Source organism: Scyliorhinus canicula, chromosome 1 (assembly GCF_902713615.1).
Source record: "Scyliorhinus canicula chromosome 1, sScyCan1.1, whole genome shotgun sequence".
NCBI classification, from domain to species: domain Eukaryota; kingdom Metazoa; phylum Chordata; class Chondrichthyes; order Carcharhiniformes; family Scyliorhinidae; genus Scyliorhinus; species Scyliorhinus canicula.
This window is the reverse complement of record NC_052146.1, coordinates 219683512-219708375: the sequence shown is the minus strand read 5'-3', so window position 1 is coordinate 219708375 and position 24864 is coordinate 219683512. Positions and strand designations below refer to the sequence as shown.

General features: G+C 43.5%; 1 protein-coding gene across 1 annotated transcript in view; it reads right to left on the bottom strand.

Annotated features, from left to right (window-relative positions):
* Positions 1-24864, bottom strand: part of utrn (utrophin) — a 560528-nt gene that overhangs the window by 306599 nt on the left and 229065 nt on the right. Inside the window, 8 exon segments of the mRNA XM_038808060.1 lie at positions 6104-6276; positions 10887-11075; positions 11323-11499; positions 11741-11893; positions 13308-13445; positions 14081-14257; positions 16190-16360; positions 17275-17403. Of these exon segments, the coding sequence (XP_038663988.1) occupies positions 6104-6276; positions 10887-11075; positions 11323-11499; positions 11741-11893; positions 13308-13445; positions 14081-14257; positions 16190-16360; positions 17275-17403 (1307 nt within the window).

The following is a 24864-nucleotide window of genomic DNA, read 5'->3' as shown; positions in this document are numbered from 1 at the left end:
TCAGAATAGGCTCTAGAAAGTAGTTTAAAGGAGGAGCATGGTAGAGGGACAGAGGTTTATAGAGGCTACTCCAGAACATGAGGCCTGGGCAGCTGAAGGCAAAGCCACCAATGGTGGAGAGCTCAAAAGTGTGGAATCCCAACAGGCCAGAATTAGAGAAGTGCAGATTCTTGGAGGGTTGTAGGGTTCAGGAGATTACAGAGATAGGGAGGGGTGAGGCCAATGGAATGTTTTGAAAACAAGAATGATATTTTTTTTTAGGAGCATTGCTTCACCTAGAGCTAATGTAGATCAGCAAGCACAAGGTTAACGAGTGGACAGGACTTGAAGTTTATGGAGGATGGAACTTGGGATGCATTGTGGAGTGGAGAGGAATAATCAAGCCAAGAGCTAACAAAGGCATGGATGAAGATTTCAGGAGAGGAGCCAAGACAGGGGCGGAGTTGCCTGATTTGAAAGAGAAAAATATGTAGTCTTAGTGATAAATTTGAGGTGGAAACTTATCTTGATGCCAAATATGACACCAAAGTTGCATATGGTCTGATTCAGTCTCAGAGTAGTTGTCAGGGAACACTGTTATTGCAAGGTCTGACGACAGTGGCATCAATCTTTCTAATAGTTAGTTTAAGGACATTTATGTACTGGATATCAAAAAAGAAGTCTGATAATTTAGAAACAGTGGAGGAGTCAAGAGAAGAGGTGGTGGTCATGAAGGGCAAGGAGCAATTGTTTACCTTTGCTATAGTCATGTAGGACGGTTTTCAACCAGTGTGCGGCGTGCAAGTGTGACACAGCCTGTTGCGGGCGATTCCAGTCAGCCCAGCCTCTGGATTTAATTCCTTTATATATGGAGCTCAGGAAGCCCATGTTTGGGCAGCTCCGGCTTACCTGGCGAATGCCAGGAGGGACATTTCCCTCCACCGGGTCCCGCTAATAAATTCGAAAGGACACATTTGGAATTTATACAGAATCATAGAATTTACAGTGCAGAAGGAAGCCATTCAGCCCATTGAGTCTGCATGGCCCTTGGAAAGAGCATCCCACTTAAGCCCACACCTCCAACCTATCCCCGTAACCCAGTAACCCCACGTAACCTTTTTGAATACTAAGGGCAATTTAGCATGGCCAATCCACCTAACCTGCACATCTTTGGACTGTGGGAGGAAACGTGAGCACCCGGAGGAAACCCACGCAGACACGGGAAGAATGTGTAGACTCCACACAGACAGTGACCCAAGTCGAGAATCGAACCTGGGACCTTGGAGCTGTGAAGCAACTGTGCTAACCACTGTGCTGCCCAGTTCCTGCCATTTCCAACACTGTGGGAACTCACCTCCCTTTCGCTAATGCTGGCTGAGAAAGAAAACAACTGCAGGTTTCAGGTTCTAACACCTGTGCAGTGCTTCTTCCGCAAAGCACAAATGTGTGAACTTCAGGTACGAACATTGACACCTGCCGAAGCTAAAAAGATGACGGTGAGAGACACCAACTGGGCTACTACTTTCTTGCACTTTTTTGGAATATGTGCAGAACACGGTTCTTCCAATCCTGTCCAGGTTTCCCCATTCATATATTTTTGTTTGCTTCCCTGGAGAATTTCATCAAACTAGTTTCTAATTTACATAAAGTAAAATACCAGCGATGGCCCTTTTGAAAGCAAAGCAGCGACGTAAATTAGAAACAATTTGGGTAAAATTTGCCCCGGGAAAATATTTTAATAACCCAGTGGTGGTCTCTTCGATAAAGATTTGGAACCAACTGAGGAAGCACGTTAAGCTGGGGCAGGGGTCAGTGCTGGCCCCGTTGATTGGGAACCATAGGTTGGCGTCCGCTAGGATGGAAGGGATGTATGAGAGGTGGCGAAGGGGAGGAGTAGAACGAGTGAGGGACCTTCTAGAAGAGCGGTTTGCAGAGTGGATGGAAATGAGAAATTCAAGTTGCCTAACAGAAGTGAATTCAGACACCTACAGTGGGGAATTTGCAAGGAAAGAACTACCCGGGTTCCCTTTGCTACCAGAACATATGCTCCTGGAAAAACTGCTGGTTTCAAATATATGCGGACAGGGAAGGATTAGGGATATCTATGGATAGGTGGTAAAGAAGGAGACAGCATTAGAAGGCAGGATTAAAGGCAAATGGAGGAGGAGCTGATGATCAAGCTAGGATGGCGGATATGGAACAAAGTTTTGCACTGTCAACCTGACCTCTTTGTCCATGAGGATGAGTTTTATTCAATTTAAAGTGGTGCACAGGGTGCACATGACACGGGTCCAAATGAGTGGATTCTTCCCGAGGGTGGAAGGTCGCTGTGAGAAATGCAGGAGGGGGCCAGCGAACCATGCCATATGTTCTGGGGGTGTGAGAAATTGGAGGGGTTTTGGGAGGGGGGTTTAAGGTTTTGTCAGAGATACTGGGGTTTGGGGTAATGCTGTGCCCCTTGGCGGTGATATTTGGTGTGTCAGAAATGCCGGAGCTGCGGGGGGTGGAGGACAGACATGGTGGCTTTGTCTCCTTGATTGCACGGCGAAGGACACTGCTGAATTGGTGATCGGCAGTGCTGCCGGGGTGGGGCATGGATGTGAGATGTACAGGAATTTCTGAGTCTGAGAAGATTAAGTTTGCCCTAAGGGATTGGAGGAAGGGTTGTGAATGTGATGGCATCCATTCTTATCCATGATTAAGAAATTGTTTGTCACCCGGGGTGGGGGGTATAAAGGGGGAAAATTTGTCCTAAGTGTGTATATTACTGGTATGTGTCAATGTTCTTGTAACAATATTTGGTTTGAGTTTTGAAAATACTTTTTTTTTTAAATTGCCAAATGCTTTCACAATCTTAGATTTTCAATAATATCATCTCAGACTTTCCTCTTCTTCTAAGGGAACAAACTCAACTTTAATACTATTTCCCCAGTTTAAGCTTGCAACTTTCTGTATGATCGTTGCTATCACTTGGTACCAATTAAAGCTAAGTATTCCAACAGGTGGAGCCCTTTCCCCTCCATTCTCAGTTGAGTAAAACCAATCCCATTTCTACCTCTCCAGTTCCAAAGAGACAAATTGCACTTGAAACATTAACCATTTCTCTCTCCACAGATACTGCCAGACCTGTTGTTTTGCCAGCATTTGTTTTTATTTCAGATCTCCAACATCTGTTCCTGTTTTTTATTTGTTCATTTTCATCCCATTGCAGCAAGTACTGTAACTGACAGTTCTGTCAACTGATGCAATTCAGATCAATCCAGTTCTATTTAATGCACATTACAACTCTTAATCTCGCTCCCGTGATCAGTATGCAGTAGAATAGTTTTATTTTAATAATCACTGGTGTTATGTACTGTGTTTTGTCCAGGTGATGAACATTTATTTTTTAAAATATTTTTATTAAGGCATTTATATATACAATAAATGCAACCAACACAAGAGTAAGAACAAACAGAAAACCTTGCAATAAATAAATAACTACCCGAATGCCCCAATCATCCTGCCGTTCCTCTCCACCCATCCTGCCTTCTCCATTTAAATCCCATTATCTCCTGCCCACACCTCAATTTTCCTTGAGAAAGTCAATGAAAGGCTTCCATTTCCGGGCAAACCCGTCAACTGACCATCTTACGGCAAACTTAATTTTCTTCCGTCTGAGGAACTCCGCCAAGCCGCGCACCGACACCCCCGGCTCCAGGTTCCTCCACTCCAACAAAATCCGACTCCGTGCTGCCAGGGAGGCAAAGGCCAAGACCTCGGCCTCTCTCACCCCCTTGGACACACGTGTCTTCCAATAGACCAAATATCGACATTTCTGGACTCGGGGCCACCTTCACCTTCAGCACCTCGGACATTACATCCGAAAACCCCTGCTGGAACTACTTCAGCTTCGGACATGCCCAAAACATGTGAACATGGTTCGCAGGCCTGCACGCGCATCACCCACACCAATCCTCTACCCCCTCAAAGAATCTGCTCATCCTTGCCAATGTCATATGCGCCCTATGCACTACCTGAAACCGAATAAGGCTAAGCCTAGCATGCGAAGAAGATTCATCCTCCTGAGAACCTCCTCCCACAACCTGAATCTCGGATACCTTACCCTCACCCAATCCTGCCTTCGATACCACTGTATCCTTTAGCCCCAGGGGCAGCTGATCAGGAAAGGACGACACCTGCTTCCTCACATAATCCCGCACCTGCAGGTACTGGAACCCAGTCCCGCTGAGCAGCTCATACAGCACCTCCAAACTCAAAAAGCTGCCCCCCCACAAACAGTTCTCCAAATCGCTCAATCTTCCTGGTACAAATCTATGGTTCCCGCAAATCGGTGCCCACACCGAGGCACCTTCCAACCTCAGATGCTGCAGCCACTGTCCCTACACCCGCAGCTCCTTCCTTCTCAACCCACTTCTGGTCCATGGATCCATCCACCGACACCACCAGTAGAGCTTTACTTTCCTCCACAACCTCTACATCTTCCTCCACGAAAACATCTGCCCAGCAAATGGGGAAAAAGACCTAAAAAACCACCTTGAGTGGGAGCTACCAAATGTGCGACCACTTACTCCATGGCCGCCACCGGGACTCCCCCTACATTAACATTTATTGCCATTCCTAATTGCCCTTGTGGTGGTGGTAATGAGCCATCTTCTTGAACCATTGCAGTCCATGTGGTGCAGGTACACCCATAGTGCTGTTAGAGAAGAATTTCCAAGATTTTGTCCCAGCAACAGCAATATAGTTCCAAGTCACAACGGCATGGGGCTTGAATGGGAACAAGCAGGTGGTGGTGTTCCCATGTATCTGCTACCCTTGCCCTTCTAGGTGGTAGAGGTTGCAAGTTTGGAAGGTGCTGTCAAAGGAACCTTGGTTCATTGCTGCATCACATCTTGTAACTAATGCATACTGCTGCCACTGTGCTGACAGTGTAGGGATTGAATACTTAAGCTGGTGAATGGGGTTGCCAATCAAGCAAGCTACTTTGTCCTGGATGTTGTTGAGTTGAAGTGTTGTTGGAGTTGCACTTACCCAGGCAAGTAAAGAGTATTCCATCAAACTCCTGACTTTTGCCTTGTAGCTGGTGGACAGATTTGCGGGATTGAGGAGATTAGTTACTTACTGCAGGATTCCCAGCATCTGACCTGCTGGTGGCCACGATATTTACATGGCTCATCCAGTTCAGTTTCTGGTCAACGGTAACCTCCAGGATGTTGATAGTGGGGGTTTCTGCAATGGTCGTGCTATTGAATGCCAAGGGGAGATAGTTGGGTCCTCTGTTGTTGGGAGATGATCATTCTTGCCAATTGTTTGGTGCAAATGTTATTTGCCACTTATCAGCCCAAGCCTGAATGCTGTCAGGTCTTGTCGCATATGGGCACAAATCTCTTCAGTATCTGAGGAATTGCAAATGATGCTGAAAATTGTGCAGTCATCACTTCTGATCTTACGATGACAGGAAAGTCTCTGTTGAGACAGCTGATGACATGTCCTGGGACTGAGCTGATTGACCTCCAACAATGACAACCATCTTCCTTTGTGCTCATTTTGGCTCCAACCAGTCGAGAGTGTTCCACTGATTCCCATCAACTACAGTTTTACTCAAACTGCTTGTTGCCACATGGTTAAATGTTGCCTTGATGTCAAGGCTGTCACTCTCACTTCACCCCTCGAGTTCAACTCTTTTGTCCACTATTGGATCAAGGCTGCAGCTGAGGTCAGAAGCTTAGTGGCCCTGGTGGAATACAAACTTTATCCAATCTGTGTCTATTTTGGCATCGTTGCCTACAAATTGCCTGTTGTTCAGTTTACTACAAGCAGAGCCCATGCAACAGAGAAGAACAGCTTCATTCAACAAGGAACCTATATGCTCTGTGCTTTGAATTGATCTTCTATATAGATAACATGTTATTGCTGAAATCTGAAAATATAAATTGATACTGCAGTTTTCTGCTAGCAATGTCAATCAGAATAAAAGGTAGGTTGATCAAGTGAATTCTAAGTGTATAACGCTTCCCCAGCAGGTAACCTCATAGTTGCACTAACTGCATAGTGTCTATGCAGCACCCAAGCACAAGGGCAATCTGCTAATCCCCTGTAAAGAATAATACTGATTGTTTACCTTTTGCGATCATTGTATATCCTGTTCACTCGATCCCATTCTGCATGCAGCTGTGTCAGTGTGTCCCCTATTTGGACAACCTCAGCTGCAGAAGCTTCAAGGAGGGCATCAGGCTGATTCTCGTGAATATCCTCAATTTGCTCTCCAAGTTTCTCCAGCATGTCCTTTATATTCTGCAAGAGATGCAAGTGTTCAGTTAACTCAGACATCACAGGACGGCTGGTTATCATGAAAGAGGTGATGTTTAGGAAACGAAAAATGTACTGGACAATGCAAACATTGCAACCATATTTATTAACTACTGAAATAAAAGTCAAATGACCTCCAGTTCTGAGCTACACAATATAATTTGTCCAAAATATACTCTTTACTAACAGGCGTAGACAACCTCAATCTACAGCTACGCAATGAGAAATTTTCCAAGCACATTCTTCTCATCATTCATCTATGTTTCAGCCATTGACCTGACAGCAAACAAACCTGCAACCTATGAATTCAATCACTATACTAAACAAAGCAAGACCTGTAGTACAATTGAAATTCCTCAGGACAGCAGAGATCTGATTGTGAACAACGTCAATGCTATGTTGAGCATTTTCTTTTAGATTTATTCTTTCACAGGATGTGGACATCGCTGGCTAGCCAACATTTATTACCCATCCCTAATTGCCCTCAAGAAGGTGGTAATGAGTCAGCTTCTTGAACTGCTGCAGTCTAGTGTCGAATCACCCACATTTGTGCTATGAAGAGAGTTCCAGGATTTTGACACAGCGACAGTGAATAAACAAAAGGAACAAAGACAATTCCAGCTCAGGCTTTGAATGAAAGAAGTTGGCACATAAATTCTCAGGAAGGGCGGTTAGCTGCTCATTCCCAAGGCTTGAATGTGGCATTAAAAAATAGACATCAGCAGCTCAGTAAGTTCAACCTCACACCATTTTTGTGACCATTCCCATCCTTTATAGCCAAAGTGTAACTACAGCAACATTTCAATTGTAAGAAAGCACTTCATAGAATCCCTACAGGGTAGAAGGAGGCCATTTGGCCCATCAGGTCTGCATCGATCCTCTGGAAGAACACTCTACCTAGGCCATCCCCCCTGCAATCCCATAACCTTTACAAACTAAGGGGCAATTTAGCATGGCCAATCCACCTAACCTGCACACCTTTAGAGTATGGGAGGAAACCCACGCAGACATGGGGAGAAACTGCATACTCCATACACACAGTCACGCAATCTAACCCGAATGCCTGGCACTGTGATGCAGCAGTGCTAACCCCTGTACCGCAGTGCCGCCCTAGTCTATAAAGAGACACATAAGGCTTCAACAGTAATTAACTTCACTGTAAAAACTACAGCACTGAGGATCTGGGTTTGAATCCCGGCCCTGGGTAACTGTCCGTGTGGAGTTTGCACATTCTCCCTATGCTTGCGTGGGTTTCACCCCCACAACCCAAAGATGTGCTGTTTAGGTGGATTGGCCATGCTAAATTGCCCCTTAAATGGAAAAAAATAATTGGGTACTCTAAATTTATAAAAATAAACTTCACTTTAAAAAAAAAACAGATCATTTACATCTCTCCTACTGTCAGGGCATTGCTGGCTCAAAAACAGAAACTTAGCTCCAATAGGATATTAGGCTATAAGTCAGGGAAATGTAGACATCACATTGCAGCTTCCTTGTACTAATTTCAAAGTGCAGCACCAAAACCCATAAACAGCTCCCTCTATGGGCTACTGGGCAAAATTACCACTCATTGTAGCATCAAACTATCCAGGTTCAGTCCCTGATTGAAGCAGAATGAATTGATCTCAAATCAGACAGCATTTGGGACACTACAATTAGATATAAAGAAGAAAAAGTCTTCCAGTGGCAGAGATGTGCTGAGCAGTCGCAGGAAAAATGGCTCTCCTCTTGGAAACTTCAAATTAAGTACTTTTCACTCGGAAATTGGTCTCAAAGCGAACTAAAGCCCTCCCACCCTCCCCCGATAACACCATGTACCCGAAGATATGCCCGCAAACCTGCAAAGGGGCCAAAAAGATAACAAGGGCAAGAACCAGGAAAGGAAGGACAAAGCTGCTGACACGAGGAGCAAGGCAGAGCAAGATATAGCAGAGCAAAGGTACAAACATCGGCTTACCCACAAATAGGACAATGGATGGAGCTCCTAAAGCACAGAGACGCCATAAAAAAAATATTAAGGCAACAGTAAGGTCAGTTGCAGACGCCCTAGACACTTTCAAACAGGCGCTGAAGAGGACGGAGCGACAACCGGAGGCGCAAGAGGCGGCGGTGCTGGAACCCTAAAAGGCAGCCACCGACCAATGAGACAGCAGATCCTGAACTGGGCACGAACCACACGGTCCTGCAAGTGGGAAGAGTACACGATCCAAGTGTATCAAGACATTGGGGCAGACCTGGCCAAGCGCAAGGCCAAGTTTAATGGGGGTCAAAGCAGCACTATTTAAGAGCAAGGTACTGTTCGGGACACAACACCCAGCCAAACTGTGTGTGACCTACCAAAACAAGGAACACTACTTCACCATGCCGGAAGAAGGAGTTCGTCCGCAAGAATAGGCTGGGAAAGCAACCAAAGTCATGGATGCAAATGGGGGGGGGAACGAAAGAAATAGGAGCACAACAGGCGGGGAATGGAGGAGTTGGGTGGGGGAGTCCCTGGGGGCCATCCTCAGTCGGGATAGGTATCCCAGCACTCGCAGTCCGCCATGCAAACACCTGTTCGCGTTCGTGGGGCAACCCCAGCCCACCGACCATCCATAAATCTCACTGACCGCGGAAGTCTCTGGCCACACGGATGAAAGTTATTGCTAATTGGGAATTGGTAATCGGAGTCAAATGAGTCCCGTGGGTAGGCGTGCCATTAAGTATGTGGGAGCTATTGCCTAGCATCCCAATCAGACCATGATGCCTGGATACTGTGCCTGAACACTGCAGGAAGCAACATCGTGAATGTAGCAGACGACATTCAAGCATCCAGAGGCTGGGCCCCAGGACCAGCAACAAGAGGATACGCACGTGCACCAGGGAGGGGACCAGCATCCGGCCCAGGTGTCTGGGATACAGGGTGTGGGGTGGGGTCCAGTAGGCAGGAGCCCCCACTGCGGCTGGGTTGCATGGGCAGTGTGTGTCATATGGCATGGGATGAGGGGGGTGGAAGCAATGGGGGGTCGGGGTAGAACACTGGGGGTAAATAGTGGGAGAGGGGGAGCCATGAACGAATGGGGATAGCAATGGGGGGGGGGGGGGGGGGGGGGGGGGGGGGGGGGGGGGGGTGTTTAAACAGACCTGCGCACTTGTTAGTGGCATATGCCTCTGCGTCATCTGGCTCTGCCAGGCCTGGTGGCTCCCCAATATCTGCAGCATGGTGTTGACCATCGCACCGATACTACTGTGACTGCAACATGCTCTGGAGTGCCCTGGCAATGCCCACCTGCAACGGGGACACGTCCACCAGCGACAGGGACATGTTCTGGAGAGAGAGAGAGAGAGAGAGAGAGAGAGAGAGAGAGAGAGAGAGAGAGAGTCAGACAGAGAGAGAGAGAGAGACAGGGGACAGAGAGATAGCGATAGAGAGCTAGAGATAGAGCGAGAGAGAGGATGCGGCATGGAACAGTGCTGGGCAGTGCCAGGCACATTCTCAGCGAGGGGGCTTGGTTTGGGGGGGGGGGGGGGGGGGGGGGGGGGGGGGGGGGGGGGGGCGCAACACTGCCTGCCCTGTGGCTGGCCCTCTGAGGAACAGGGCATCATCTGGCCTGGACCGTGTCCAGTAATCTTCCCAGGTCGGCATCCCTGAATTGTGTGGCTGGTTTTCTCGCAGGCATGGCTGTGAGCTGTGTGGGGTTGGCTGTGCAGGAGCGGTTTAACGTTTTTCATTAAATCGTGCCCGTGGTTTAGTCCAAAGAACTGGAATTATAATGTTTACGGTTGGAAACGACAACAAAATAGCAAGTTTTCCCACTAATCTGTCTTCCTATTTTTTGGACTAGAAACTGATGGAATTTATACCCTCAGTTTTGCAGAAAAAGAGATGTTCAGTGCAAAAATGTTTTCCAGCCTTCACTACATTAGGATCAAGGGGCATGTACTGAATTTTCTATGTGTCTATTTTCCGCTTTTAAGCTCCATCTTCAGTTCGCATAATTTGTCCTGAAAGTACAACTAACCACAAAGTGGCACCATAGGGATAAAGCTTTCACTCAATATCTGGTTCTTTTGTCAATTAATTTCAATCTGTGTCCTCTGGCTAATGGCCCTTCGACCACTAGAAGCAGTTTCTGATTGCTTACTCTGTCAATACCCAAGATTTTGACATTTCCATCAAATCTCCTCTAACCTTCTTTGCTTTAAGGAGAACAATTCCACCTTCACCAATGATAAATAACTAATTAATCCATTAAAAAATATTTATAAAATTAATTACGACAACTTGCAAATGTCATGCAGCATTGCTCCGTTAGAGGATACAGAGTTTTATATCAGAGCTGTCATAAGTTGTGACTCACAACATATTGCATATTTCAGGGCAGTTCTACCCTGTTCACAGTGTATGATATAATATATAAATTACGCATTTTACAATAAATGGCCTTTGTCTTAATAGTTTGGATTTTATCAAATTTAGGGAAACTAACTCACTGGACTTTTCAAATGCAGACTGTGTGACTGTGTTAATTCAGTGCTTACTGGTTAAATTTAATCATATGGCTCATTCGTAGACAGAAGCATCAACAAACCACTTTCCACTACATCCAACACACCTTTAGGGAATCTTCTTGACTTGAGAAGTCCTCATATTTTCCATTGTTCAATTCTGGTGTATTCAGTGCTAGCTCAACATCAGCCAGAGCAAGCAATGTCTTATTAATGTCCAGAAGATAGTCTGATGGGAAATACTGTGATGTTATCCCTGCGCTGGTGGTGTAATACCCAGTAATAACTCGAGCTTCCTGAGAAGAGAGATAGCAGAATCAAGTTGACTTCAAAATAATAACCGGCAATGGCCTAATTCTTAATTCTTCAGTCAGCAGTGCTGCTTGTTTGCAAACTCACATTTACAGTACATTTTCAGAAAACCAGCGAAATATCACTAACAATCCCAGTTCAAACTTTAGGATGAATAATTACACATTTTACAATAAATGGCCTTTGTCTTAATAGTTTGGATTTTGATAAAATTTAGGGAAACTAACTCACTGGACTTTTCAAATGCAGAGATTGGTGAGTATAAAGCTGGGTCTCTATTTGGCGCCAGCGCTTTCCCACACTGATGCTGTCCTTTCCCGGTGAGGCACTATACCCTCCCAGAAGTTGGTCCTTCTTTGTTAAGTCATTGAAGTCCTCCCTCCGCTGTTCAAACACGTGGATCAGTTCCTGGAAAGAAAAAATACATTTTGAGACAACATCTCTGGAGTATCTTCTCCTATTTCCCCCCAATGTTAGTTTGCGAATAAACTAAAAGCAATAATAATCTACAGTTCCATGCATTTAATGCGAATTAACATCTACTGAAAACCTTAACATTATTTGTGGGGAGAAAATATCCTCAATTACTTTAAAGTAACCACAAGGAACAAACCTTTATACAGAAATTAAAGCAGATTAATTTTATTACCTGTAATTTCTTCTCATCGTCTGAGCCAGAATAATCCAACAGTTGCTGCTCAATGTCATCCAGCCACTGCAGAAAATGGCTTTCCTCTTTCTTGTACTGATACCACCCAGGTGACAGCTCTCCTACTTGCTTCTTCTGTGTTAACTTTGCTTCCTAAATGCCAGAGCAAAAAGTATGTCTTCAACCTTAAATTCGATCCTCCCACAGTAGCTAAAGATAAATTTATTTGCACAACCAGATTACAAAGCAACAAACGTGGGAACTATTTACAAAGATAAATTTCTGCTCACTGTCTGTCTAACTAATTTAATTGAGTTTTTTGAAAAAGTAACTCAATATATTGATGGGGGGTAGCACAGTTTAAGTGGTTTACATGGACTTCAGTAAGGCCTTTGACAAGGTCCCACGTGGAAGGCTGAACCAAAAGGTTAGAGCCCATGGGATCCATGGCAAATTGGATCCAAAATTGACAAAGTGTAATGGTGGAGGATTACTTTTGTGATTGGAAGCCTATGACCATCGGTGTACCTCAGGGATCGGTGCTGGGGCCCTTGCTGTTCGTTATATACATTAATGACTTAGATCTGAATGTAGAAGGTATAATTAGTAAATTGGCAGATTACACAAAAAATGGTTGTTGTTCATAGTGAGGAGGATAATCTTAGGCTCTAGAATGATATTGATCACCTGGTAAATTGGGCAGAGCAATGGCAGGTGGAATTTAATCCTGATAAGTGTGAGTTGGTGCATTTTTGGGAGGTCCAATAAGGTAGGATATACACGATAAACGGTAGGTCCCTAGACAGTATTGAGGAACAAAGGGACCTTGGTGTACAAATCCATGGATCCCTGATGGTGGCATAACAAGTAGATAGGGTGGTGAAGAAGGCACACTGAATGCTTGCCTTCATTAGGTGGGGCATAGAATATAGGATCAGGGAGGTCTTGGTACAACTTTATAAAACATTGATTAGGCCACAGGTGGAGTATTGTGTGCATTTCTGTTCACCATACCATTGGAAGGACGTGATTGCACTGGAGGGGGTGCAGAAGAGATGTTGCCTGGGATGAAAAGCTTCAGCTATGAGAAGACACTGGATTGCTGAGTTTGTTTTCCCTGGAGCGGAGGAGGCTGAGGGGGGATCTAATAGAGGTATACAAAATTATGAACGGCATAGGTAGGGTAAATCGTAAGAATATTTTTCCCATGGCAGAGATGCCCAAGATCAGAGGGCTTAGGTTTAAGGCGAGGAACAAGTGGTTTAGAGGGGCCCTGAGGAAACATTTCTTCACCTAATGGGTGGTGGAAATATGGAACACGCTGTCTGAGAGGGTGGTGAGGTAGGTACCCTCACAACATTAAAGAAGCATCCGGATGAACACTTAAATCACATGGCATATGGACCAAGTGCTGGTAAATGGGTTTAGTATAGATTGGTATTTGATGGTAGGCACAGACATGGTGGAACGAAGAACCTATTTCTGTGCTGTATCATTCTATCACACAGATAATGATGTGGTTAACATTAGGGCTACAAACTGGTCTGAACACTCCAGCCACTCATACCTTAACAGACGCATGCTTTGTCTGTAGCAGGATTAGTCTTTTGCGGATTTCTTTCCGTTTTCCACCATCATTGGTCAATTGCAACAGCCGCTCTCCTTTCTGTAGCATCTCCTCCACATCTGCTTCCTCTTCATCCACCTGCAAGAGTAAACTTTTAAGTCGAAAGCATACATATTCTAATGCTCACAAACATGCAAACACACAAATATGCCCACTCTGATTCACATGCAAAAATACAGATTCTAATGTAAATAGCACTAGGATCTAATACATACAACTTATATTTTTTACAATGCCTTTAATGCAGAAAAAGTTCTGAGGGACTTTGCACAAAAAGAAAGGGAAAGATAAGTCTTTGCAGGGCACTGGGAGCAGTAAACAAAAGCTAGTTTGAAGATCCTGTGTAAAGCATCTCGGTTTTTTTTTAGAAACCAAAAATTTACAGTACAGGTGGTGGCCATTTGGCCCAGTTGGTGCATTTGTTGATGTTTTCACTTCCTTAATTCAACTGCAGCACCCTGAGATCTGTTAATTCAGCAACAAGCAGGAATTGTGCCAGGGACAGACTGACATCAATGGCTTCCATAAGCAGTGTATTTTTCCAATGGGTCACAGAATTATTACACAGCAACTGTAAACACACCGTGACAATCTTTTCATATATTTATGCAATAAATATATTGTCATATCAAGATTTTTTGATTATAATCAGGTGTTTAGCACAGTCTCCAATGAAGCTACATGAAGAAGTTTAGCAACCGTCTGTATTTTACCTTTTCATCATCATCAGGGATCTCCTCACTACACTGCAGCTTTCTCTCTAAGTCGTCTATCTTGATTTGCAGCTCAGCTTCAAAGCGATCTAGATCAATGGATGAAACCTGGTCGGTCTTCAGACCTGGTCTGAACCCGTTATCACGTTTTGCAGGTTCTTTCATTGCTGCCTCCATCTACAGTCACATACGATAAAGTGGTTATCAATTTTCATTTCATATTAAAATTCTTGTGAATTATAACCACTACTAGTTGTGTTTAGAAGTATGTGGAGACAAATTTAGTCATTGCTAAAATGAAGAATTATCATTACTGCACTTAAACATTTGTGTGGAAGTCATGATAAAAGAACCATTTGATGAAATACAGAAAGGTGTCAAAATAAGAAATCAATACGTAGTGAGATTTGCAGACAACCAGGCCCTAATGATGAGCACAGCAGGAGTTCTACAGATACAAATGGATAGAATGAATGAAGTACTGAAAGCTTATGGAACAAAAATTGAAAGTTCTGAAGATTAGAAGAAATAACAGTGGGAAAGCGGAGGTCAAGGTAAATGATCAACAGCAGGAAAAGGTATCACAAATTAAGTGCCTGGGAAATATCTTGGCAGAACATGGTTACTGCCATAAAGAAATCAGAGCTCGACTAGGAATGACAAGGAATTTTTTCTTTAAACATAAAGAATTGCTCAGCAAAGCAATGATGAGGGTAGCACAGTAGCATAGTGGTTAGCACAGTTGCTTCACAGTTCCAGGGTTCCAGGGTCGATTCCCGGTTTGGGTCACTGTCTGTGCAGGGTCTGCACATTCTTCCAGTGTCTGCAAGGGTTTCCTCCGGGTGCTCCGGTTTCCTCCCACAGTCCAAAGATGTGCAGGTTAGGTGGGTTGGCCGTGCTAAATTGCTCTTAGTGTTCAAAAAAGTTTGGTGGGGTTACTGGGTTACGGGGAGGGTGGGCTTGGGTAGGGTGCTCTTTCCAAGGACCGGTGCATACTCGATGGGCCGAATGTCCTCCTTCTGCACTGTAAATTCTATGATGAGAGATCCTAAGAAAAGCATTGTCAAGTCAATGATTTAGAATGCCTTTCTTTATGGGGCTGAAACAAGGATCTTGAGAAAAGTGGACAACACAAGATGGTTATGAAATATCGTTCTGGAGAAGAATGGAGTGAGGTGGTCAGTTGGAGAGAACATGAGCAATGAAGAAGTTCTCAGGATGGTGGAGGAGGAAACATTGTTTGTGACTATCAGCAAGAAATAGCAAAAAAGGTTGAACACACAAGAAGCAAGAGATAGGAGCAGAAGTAAATCATCTGGCCAGTTGAACCTGCTCCATCATTTAACATGATCATGGCTGAATTTGGGCTTCAACACTACTTTCTCACTCTCTCCTCACATCCCTCGATTCCCCAGACCAAAAATTGTTCTATCCCAGTGTTAAATATATTAAACAATATAGCATCCACAACCCTCTAGTAAAGAGAATGTCCACTCCGTCAAACCTCTTCAGAATCTTGTATGCTTCAATTCGATTCCCTCTCATTCTTCTTAACTCCAAGGAATATAGACACAGTTTACTCAGTCTCTCATTAGATAGCAACCTTCTCATCCCAGAGATCAATCTAGATAACCTCCATTGCACCGTCTCCAATTATTAGTGGGAACCGTGGTGTTTCTAATTTTTTGTTTAAAACATGGGGGTGGGGGTATTTTCCGTCCCCCTCTCTCTCTCATTTCCCCCCCCCCCTTCCAGAGGGACTGGAAGATCCCATTGGCGAGAACAGATGGAAAATTCTCCCCCAGCGCAGGAATTCGGAATGAAGCTCATAAATCCAGGCCTTAAATGCTAGTTGTGGAGAAGTTTGGAGTTGATCCTAACAAAGTGGATAAAAATAATATCAAGTAGGGAAATACTCCAAGTAAGAAGTACCCAATCTAGACTTTTCGTCCCTTTAAATGAGTGAAAGTTGACATGCGTTGAACAGTCGACTGTAAATGATTTGAAATTACAATTCCTTTCAAAGTAGCCACAAAACTAAATTTGTCCTAAATGCTGCATTCATTGAGACCGTTTTCAGCCAGCAATTGTGCTTTTACAACTACTCACTTTTGCTGATTTGATGTGCTGAGAAACTCTCCCAACATTGCGATTCAATTCAATGAGCTTTGGTTCCACCACTTCACGGCACATTGTGCCATTATTGTTCATGAGCGAAATAGCTTGGTCACGTACATCATCAACTTGCAAACTGATTCCATCCAGTTCAGTCTGAAAACGCTGCAAAAGTAGTTTCAACAGTTACATTTTTCCAACTTCTGGAGAGTCTCCATATAGATTTGAAAGAGCCCAGAGAGCATTCATAATTCACCAACATTGCAGTAATTATGAAGAATTACCAAGTTATTTTAAATGGCATGTGTTCCATTACTAACTTCTTCCCAAAACGTGCAACCATGTGGAACGAAAGGAAACAGTAGAATACTATGCATTTTAAGGTGATAAATTATTATCAAATATTTATAGGTGCAGGGAGAATTCTGAGACCTTTACAACTGGGTGAATGGATAGGATCTGGACATTTCTGGTCCAGTATAGCACTCTACTCATAACAATATTGGGACTTGTAGCGGGATGTGGGAGATTTGCTTACATAGATCTCATGTTCAGTGATTCTCTGTTTCAGTTCCACCAGAGCCATTCAGCTCCTGATCCCATTATAGCCTTGGTTCAAACATGAACAGAAGAGCTGAATTACAGAGGTGAGGTTCGAAATACTGCCTTCGACATTACAACAACATTTGGCCGCATAGCACCATGGTACCCAAGCATAACTCACCGGGCATTAAAATTCTCCACTGGTTGAAGTCATACCTAGCAGAAAAGGGTTAATGGAGGTTGATCATCTAAGCCCCAGAACATTGCTGTAGGAGTTCCTCAGCATAGTATCCAAGGTCCAAATATCTTCAGCTACTTTATCAATAACCTTTCCAGAAATATGAGGTCAAAAGTGGGGATGTTTGCTGCTGGTTGCACGGTGTTTCAAAAGTGTTTCAACAGTGGCAAAAAGGAGTTACACTGAGATGGTGGTCGTGGGATGGAATATAACACTTTGAATAACATTGGCCTCTGAGAACATAGAGAATATAAATTTCCCCCACTGAGAAATCTGCCAGTATTGCGGTAATTTTTACCTGAAGTATTTCTTCCCTTTCATTGTCTGACTTCTTATCGATCTCATCAAGCAAAATTTCAGTTTGATACAGCCAGGTGCTTATGTGTGCAACATTTTGATCAAAGCCTTCCATCTGGTTTTGGTAATCCTACAAAGAAAGAAATGACAAAAACTGTCCAGAACTCCAATATAAAGTAGCAAAGTAAATCATTACAATGTCGAAAACGACAGGATATGAACAGTTCACATGGCTGTTGCATTGTGAAAACCATTGAAGATGGTGACAGTACAAAGCATTCACTATGATATAAGTTTACAGTAACACTTCATAGCAGCATTCTCACACCATCCAGAAGTATTATTAAATATACATGTTTACAATGGAATTAAATCTTCATGGTCATGATATAAAGTGACATGTTTTACAAAAACTTGAAGCTGTTAACACCACTGAGTGAGGGTTTTCCACCACATCGACCATTTAGGATAAAGATCATTGAGAAAAAAATACTAAAGGGCTGGAAAGAGTTTTGCATAATTTCCTGACAACCACAGAACACCACTAGATTAAAGCAACAACAGGATGGTTTTAATTAATTAGAATCATAGAATTGCTACATCACAGAAGACTGCCATTTGGTCCATCGTGTGTGTATTGCCTCCAAGACATAATTCCCATGTGGCCACTCCCCTGCCTTTTCCCCACATGCCTGCATATACTGCCTTTTCAGATATTTAGAAAAATTAGGAAAATGTAGAAAAATTTACTGGACAGGAAGCCTCTGTGTAGATCATGTCTGCGACAGTCGAAAATGAGACCCCTGCCCAATCCCATTTTCCAGCACTTGCTCCATTCCAGGAGCACACTGGTTAGCACACTGGGCTAAATCGCTGGCTTTTAAAGCAGACCAAGGCAGGCCAGCAGCACGGTTCAATTCACGTAGCAGCCTCCCCGAACAGGCGCCGGAATGTGGCGACTAGGGGCTTTTCACAGTAACATCATTGTAGCCTACTTGTGACAATAAGCGATTTTCATTTCATTTTCATATCCAGACATCTTTTAAATAAGTGGGGGTTTCTACCACTGCTACCCATTTAAGAGTGAGTTCCAGATCTCTACCGCCCTCCCTTCTAATCTTTCTACTTATCACTTTAATCATAGAATTCCTACAGTGCAGAATGAGGCCGTTCAGCACATCAAGTCTGCACCGACTGTCTGAAAGAGCACCCTACCTCGGCCCAAGCCCCACCCTGATCCCTTAACTGAACTTAACCAAGGGCAATTTAGCATGGTCAATCCACCTAACCTGCACATCTTTGGACTGTGGGAGGAAAACGGAGGAAACAAACACAAACACAAGGAGAATGTGCAAACCGCGCATAATCATCCGAGGTCGGAATCAAACCCGGGTCTCTGGCACTGTGAGGCAGCAGTGCTAACCACTATGTTATCATGCCATCCATATCTATGTACCCTAGTCACTGAACTCTCTGCTGGAGAAATAGTCCTTCCCATCCACGCAATCCAGGCCCTTCACAACATTGTACATCTCAATCTAATCTTCCCTCAGCCTCCTTATGCAATTTTCATTTCTGTTCCAAAGAAAATAATGCCAGCCTAGCCAATATTTCTTCATACCTGCAATTTCCCAGTCCTGACAACATCCTCGCAAATCTCTTCTGTACCCTCTGCTGCAATTACCTGCTTTCTGGAATTAGTTGACCAGAATTATATGCAGTTTTCAACTTGTGGCCTATCTGGTATATAGTTCCAGCACAATCTCCCTGCTCTTATATGCCTCAGCTAACAAAGGAAAGGATTTTATATGTCTTCTTAACCACCTTATCAACCTATCATGCTACCTTCAGGAATTTGTGGACAAACACGCCCAAGTTTCCTCACTTCCTTTATACCTCTCAGTATCCTTCCATTTATTCTGTATTCCTTTGTCCTGTTTGACATTCCCAAAAGCATCACTTCATACTTTACGGGGTAAATTCCACGTGCCATGTTCCTGCCCACCTGATCTGTCCATTCATATCCTTCTACAGTCTACACCTTCCTTGCTCAATGTCAATCTCACAGTCAATTTTTGTGTTGTCTGCAAACTTTTTGATCATGTCCCCCTACATACAAGATTGAATCATTAACATACATCACAAACAGGGGCCTAGTGCTGAGCCACGCTGGAAAAAGCTTTCCAGTTGCAAAAAGACCTTCACCCATTGCCTCAGTAGTTGTGTAAGCCACAAAGATGGTGGGTAGTATGGCACCTATCACACTACTAAATGCAGTGTTAGCCTCTGACCCTGTGAGCCTCATGTATGTTTTGCTCTGTCGGTAGCCCCCAATCAGAGTCCTCGGGACAATGCCCTAAAAATGGCATTCCACAAGGAGAGTAATATATTCTGCACTGTTCATATGGAAATTAAACAATCACTGGAAGTACATGGATGAAAACTTAAATTTTCACAAAATTATTAGAACATGGGATGCTTTACCACAAATGTGGGAGAGAGCAAGAATATAATTTCAAAGGAAAGTGGATAACTATTTGAAAAGAAAAATATTGAAGAACATCAGAAGTTTTTGAAATGAAGAAGCAATTTACATTACTTCTCAATCTAATCTTCCCTCTTAGGAAAGGCACCATGAGAACTGGGAGAATGACAGATTGCAGAAGAAAATGTGATACATGCCATTCTGAAACCATGCCAAGTTTTCCTTTTAAGAGTTTGTTTCTCTCTACATCAATAAATATCTTTCTCCTTTATTCTGAGTGGAAGCTCTTAATTTTCAGGGCAATGTGAGGTCATCAAATATATGACTTTGCAGCATGTTGAAAGCTATATATTAGGTATATTTGTTCCAAATATTACTGTATACACAAGCATAATATACAGAACAGAGTTAGAAGATTGCATTCAGTTCTAGACACCCCATTAGAAGAAGAATATTGGAGATATGGTCATGGAATGATGCCAGGGATGAGAATTTATAAAGGTATTAAGATGGGTGCTTTTCTCACTAACAACGTAATTAAGACAAATTTAATAGAACTTTTGAGAAAGTGAAAGATTGTTGGGATTGGTTGACGAATCAGTAACTTACTTGGTACCAATTGAGTATTATCATTCAAGATGGAAAGTCAAAGAAATGTTTTCACAGAGGGCTTTAGAACAAGGGCTACTTTCCCACAAACAGCTATGGAGGCAGAGGCTAATAACAGCACTTAAAAATGAATTGGATAAGAATTTGAAGAGGAAACGGGGAACACGCAGGGATACAAGATAAGAGCTCGCAGCAATTAGCCTCATCTTTCACTGTGGTTATCCAAGTCCATTTGATAAATAATGCATTTATCTTAATTAATTAAAAAAGCAACTCTAATGTATAAATATAACCAAATATGCAGACAGATGTATGTTTCTATTTTATCTAGAGGTTTAACCCTGCATAGCCAGTGTTGAGAGTAGTGAGGTACCGAGGAGGCTATCAAGGTTGCAGGAGTATACCAGCAGACAGGAAGGTGGGTTGAAGTGTGTCTACTTCAATGCAAGGACCATCCAGAATAAGGTACGTGAACTTGGAGTGTGGATTGGTACCTGGGACTACGATGTTGTGGGCATTACAGCGACATGGTTAGAACAGGGACAGGAATGGTTTATGGAAGTTCCGGGGTATAGATGTTTCAGTAAGAGTAGGGAAGATGGTAAAAGAGGTGGAGGAGTGGCATTGTTAATCAAGGATAGTTTAACGGCTGCAGAAAGGTAGTTCAAGGGGGATCTACCTACTGAGGTAATATGGGCTGAAGTTAGAAATAGGAAAGGAGCAGTCACATTGTTAGGAGTTTTCTACAGGCCCCCAAATAGTAATAGAGATGTGAAGCAAGAAATTGCAAAACAGATTATGGATAGGTGTGGAGGTCTCAGGGTAGCTGTCATGGGTGACTTTAACTTTCCAAATATTGATTGGAACCTCTATACGTCAAACAGTTCGGTAGGGGGCAGTTTTTGTACAGTGTGTGCAGGAGGGTTTCCTGACACAATATGTGGATAGGCCGACAATAGGTGGGGCCACATTGGATTTTGTACTAGGTAATGAACGGGGCCAAGTGTTAGATTTGTTTGTGGGAGAGCACTTTGGAGATAGTGATCGCAATTCGGTGTCTTTCACTATTGCAATGGAGAGAGATAGGGCCATACGGCAGGGCAAGGTTTATAATTGGGGGAGGGGTAATTATGATGCGATTAGGCAAGAATTAAGGAGCATAAGATGGGAACAGAAAGTGTCAGGGAAAGGCACAAATGAAAAGTGGAGCTTGTTCAAGAACAAATACTACGTGTCCTTGATAGATATGTCCCTGTCCGACAGGGAGAAATTGGCTGTGTGAGGGAACCATGGTTCACAAAAGAGGTTGAATATCTTGTCAAGAGGAAAAAGGAAGCATATGTAAAGATGAGAAAACAAGGTTCAGTTGGGTCGCTTGAGGGTTACAAGGTAACAAGGAACGAGCTAAAAAAAAGGGCTTAGGAGAGCTAGGAGGGGGCATTAAAAGGCCTTGGCGGGTCGGATAAAGGAAAACCCCAAGGCTTTTTACTCTTATGTGAGAAATAAAAGAATGACCAGGGTGAGGTTAGGGCCGGTCAAGGACAGTAGTGGGAACTTGTGCATGGAGTCAGAAGAGATAGGACAGGCGTTGAATGAATACTTTTCTTTGGTGTTCACCAAGGAGAGGGGCCATGTTTTTGAGGATGAGAGTGTGATACAGGCGGGTGGACTGGAGGAGGTACATGTTCTGAGGAAGGATATATTAGCAATTTTGAAATAACCTTAGGGTCGACAAGTCCCCTAGGCCAGATGGGATATATCCTAGGATTCTTTGGGTGTCAAGGGATGAGATTGCACAGCCTTTGGCTTTGATCTTTGGGTCCTCTGTCCACGGGGATAGCGCCAGAGGACTGGAGAATGGCAAATGTTGTTCCTCTGTTCAAGAAAGGGAATAGGAATGACCCTGGTAATTATAGGCCGGTTAATCTTACTTCAAGTGGTCAGGAAGTTAATGGAAAAGGTCCTGAAGGATAGGATTATGATCATTTGGAAAGATGCAGCTTAATCCGGGATAGTCAACATAGATTTGTGAAGGGTAAGTCTTGCCTCACAAATTTGATTGAATTCTTTGAGGTAACTAAGTGTGTAGATGAAGGTAGAGCATTGATGTCGTATACATGGATTTTAATAAGACGTTTGATAAGGTTCCCCATGGTCGGCTCATGAAGAAAGTAAGGAGGTGTGGGACAGAGGGAAATTTGGCCAATTGGATAAGTAACTGGCTATCACATAGCAGACAGAGGGTGGTGGTGGATGGAAAATGTTCAAAGTGGAGACCAGTTACCAGCGGGGTACCACAAGGATCAGTGCTGGGTCCTCTGCTATTTGTGATTTTTATCAATGACTTGGAGGAGGGGGCTGAAGGGTGGGTCAGTAAATTTGCTGATGGCACCAAGATTGGTGGAGTAGTGGATGAGGTGGAGGGCTGTTGTAGGCTGCAAAGAGACATTGATAGGATGCAGAGCTGGGCCGAAGAATGGCAGATGGAGTTTAACCCTGATAAGTGCGAGGTGATTCATTTTGGTAGGAGAAATTTGAATGCGGATTACAGGGTCAATGGCAGGGTTCTGAGGAATGTTGTGGAACAGAGAGATCTTGGGGTTCGTGCCCACAGATCTCTAAAGGTTGCCACTCAAATGGATAGAGCCGTGAAGAAGGCCTATAGTGTGTTAGCATTTATTAACGGGGGCTTGAGTTTAAGAGCCGTGGGGTTATGCTGCAACTGTACATGACCTTGGTGAGACCACATTTGGAGTACTGTGTGCAGTTCTGGTCACCTCACTATAGGAAGGATGTGGAAGCATTGGAAAGGGTGCAAAGGAGATTTACCAGGATGCTGCCTGGTTTGGAGGATAGGTCTTATGAGGAAAGGTTGAGGGAGCTAGGGCTTTTCTCTTTGGAGTGGAGGAGGATGAGAGGCGACTTAATAGAGGTTTATAAGATGATGAGGGGGATAGGTAGAGTGGACGTTCAGAGACTATTTCCTCGGGTGGATGTAGCTGTTACAAGGGGGCATAACTATAAGGTTCAGGGTGGGAGATATAGGAGGGATGTCCAAGGTAGGTTCTTTACTCAGAGTGGTTAGGGTGTGGAATGGACTGCCTGCTGTGATATTGGAGTCGAACACTTTAGGAACTTTCAAGCGGTTATTGGATAGGCACATGGAGCACACCAGAATGACAGGGAGTGGGATAGCTTGATCTTGGTTTCGGACAAGGCTCGGCACAACATCGAGGGCCGAAGGGCCTGTTCTGTGCAGTACTATTCTATGTTCTATATATTTGTATTCATTTAAATATGTTTGCACAATTTAAAATTGGTTTATAATTATGTGAAATGTAATCTTTTTTTAAACTGAGGGGGGACCTGATTGAGGTCAACAAAGTTATGAGAGGTATGGGCAGGGTGGATAGCAACAAGCTTTTTCCAAGAGTGGGGGTGTCAATTACAAGGGGTCACAATTTCAAGGCGAGAGGGGGAAAATTTAAGGGAGATGTGCGTGGAAAGTTTTTTACGCAGAGGGTGGTGGGTGCCTGGAATGCTTTGCCAGCGGAGGTGGTAGAGGCGGAAACGATAGCATCATTTAAGATGCATCTAGACAGATATATGAACGGGCGGGGAACAGAGGGAAGTAGATCTTTGCAAAATAGGCGACAAGTTTAGATAAAGGATCTGGATCGGCCCAGGCTGGGAGGGCCGAAGGGCCTGTTCCTGTGCTGTAATTTTCTTTGTTCTTTGTTGGATTTCTCTTGAATCAATCAGAACCTTTCTTTCCCGGAGTTGCTACATTTCAACAGTAAGTACACTTCAAACAGTACTTCTTTGGCTGTACTGTGGGATGATCTGAGCCCATGAAAGTCATTATCTAATTAAAAGTCTTTTGTCCCTTTCCCCATGATTAATTATGGTTTTTAATAGTTTCAGTTCTCTCTGGCTTCAGAAGTTCCAAAATCATTGATGGTACAACTCTTATATGACGGTTTCATGGCCAACCATTAACTTTTTAAAAGAAATTTGAAACCCAAAAGAATGACACCATGTACTACCTTAAGATTTCAGGTTTAAAACAAAAACTTTTCCTGTGTAAGGATTAAACAAAGCTATTCCCACTAATTTAACACTATATTTCATAAACCATTATTATTTAACTGCTCCAGATCCCCTGTACTTTCCAGGATCTTGAGGGTTCCGGCACATCTCCTGAGATAAAAGCAAGGTATGCCACAGCTTGTAAATACACATGGAAATACCTTTGATGTGTAAATACATTGTTGATCTGATAATTTGTGAATTTGAGTTTCAATTACCTTGCATTTAAAAATTCAATCCTCAAAACATACAAATCATGAAATTTAATACTTTGAACCGACAGAAATTTGGGTCTACTACTCTGAGGTATTGATATTAAAGCAGCTTACATGGATAGCCAGGAAATCAAAATCCATAATTTAGTCTGAGTATTGCACAATTGCAGGAATTGCATTTTATTTCATATTC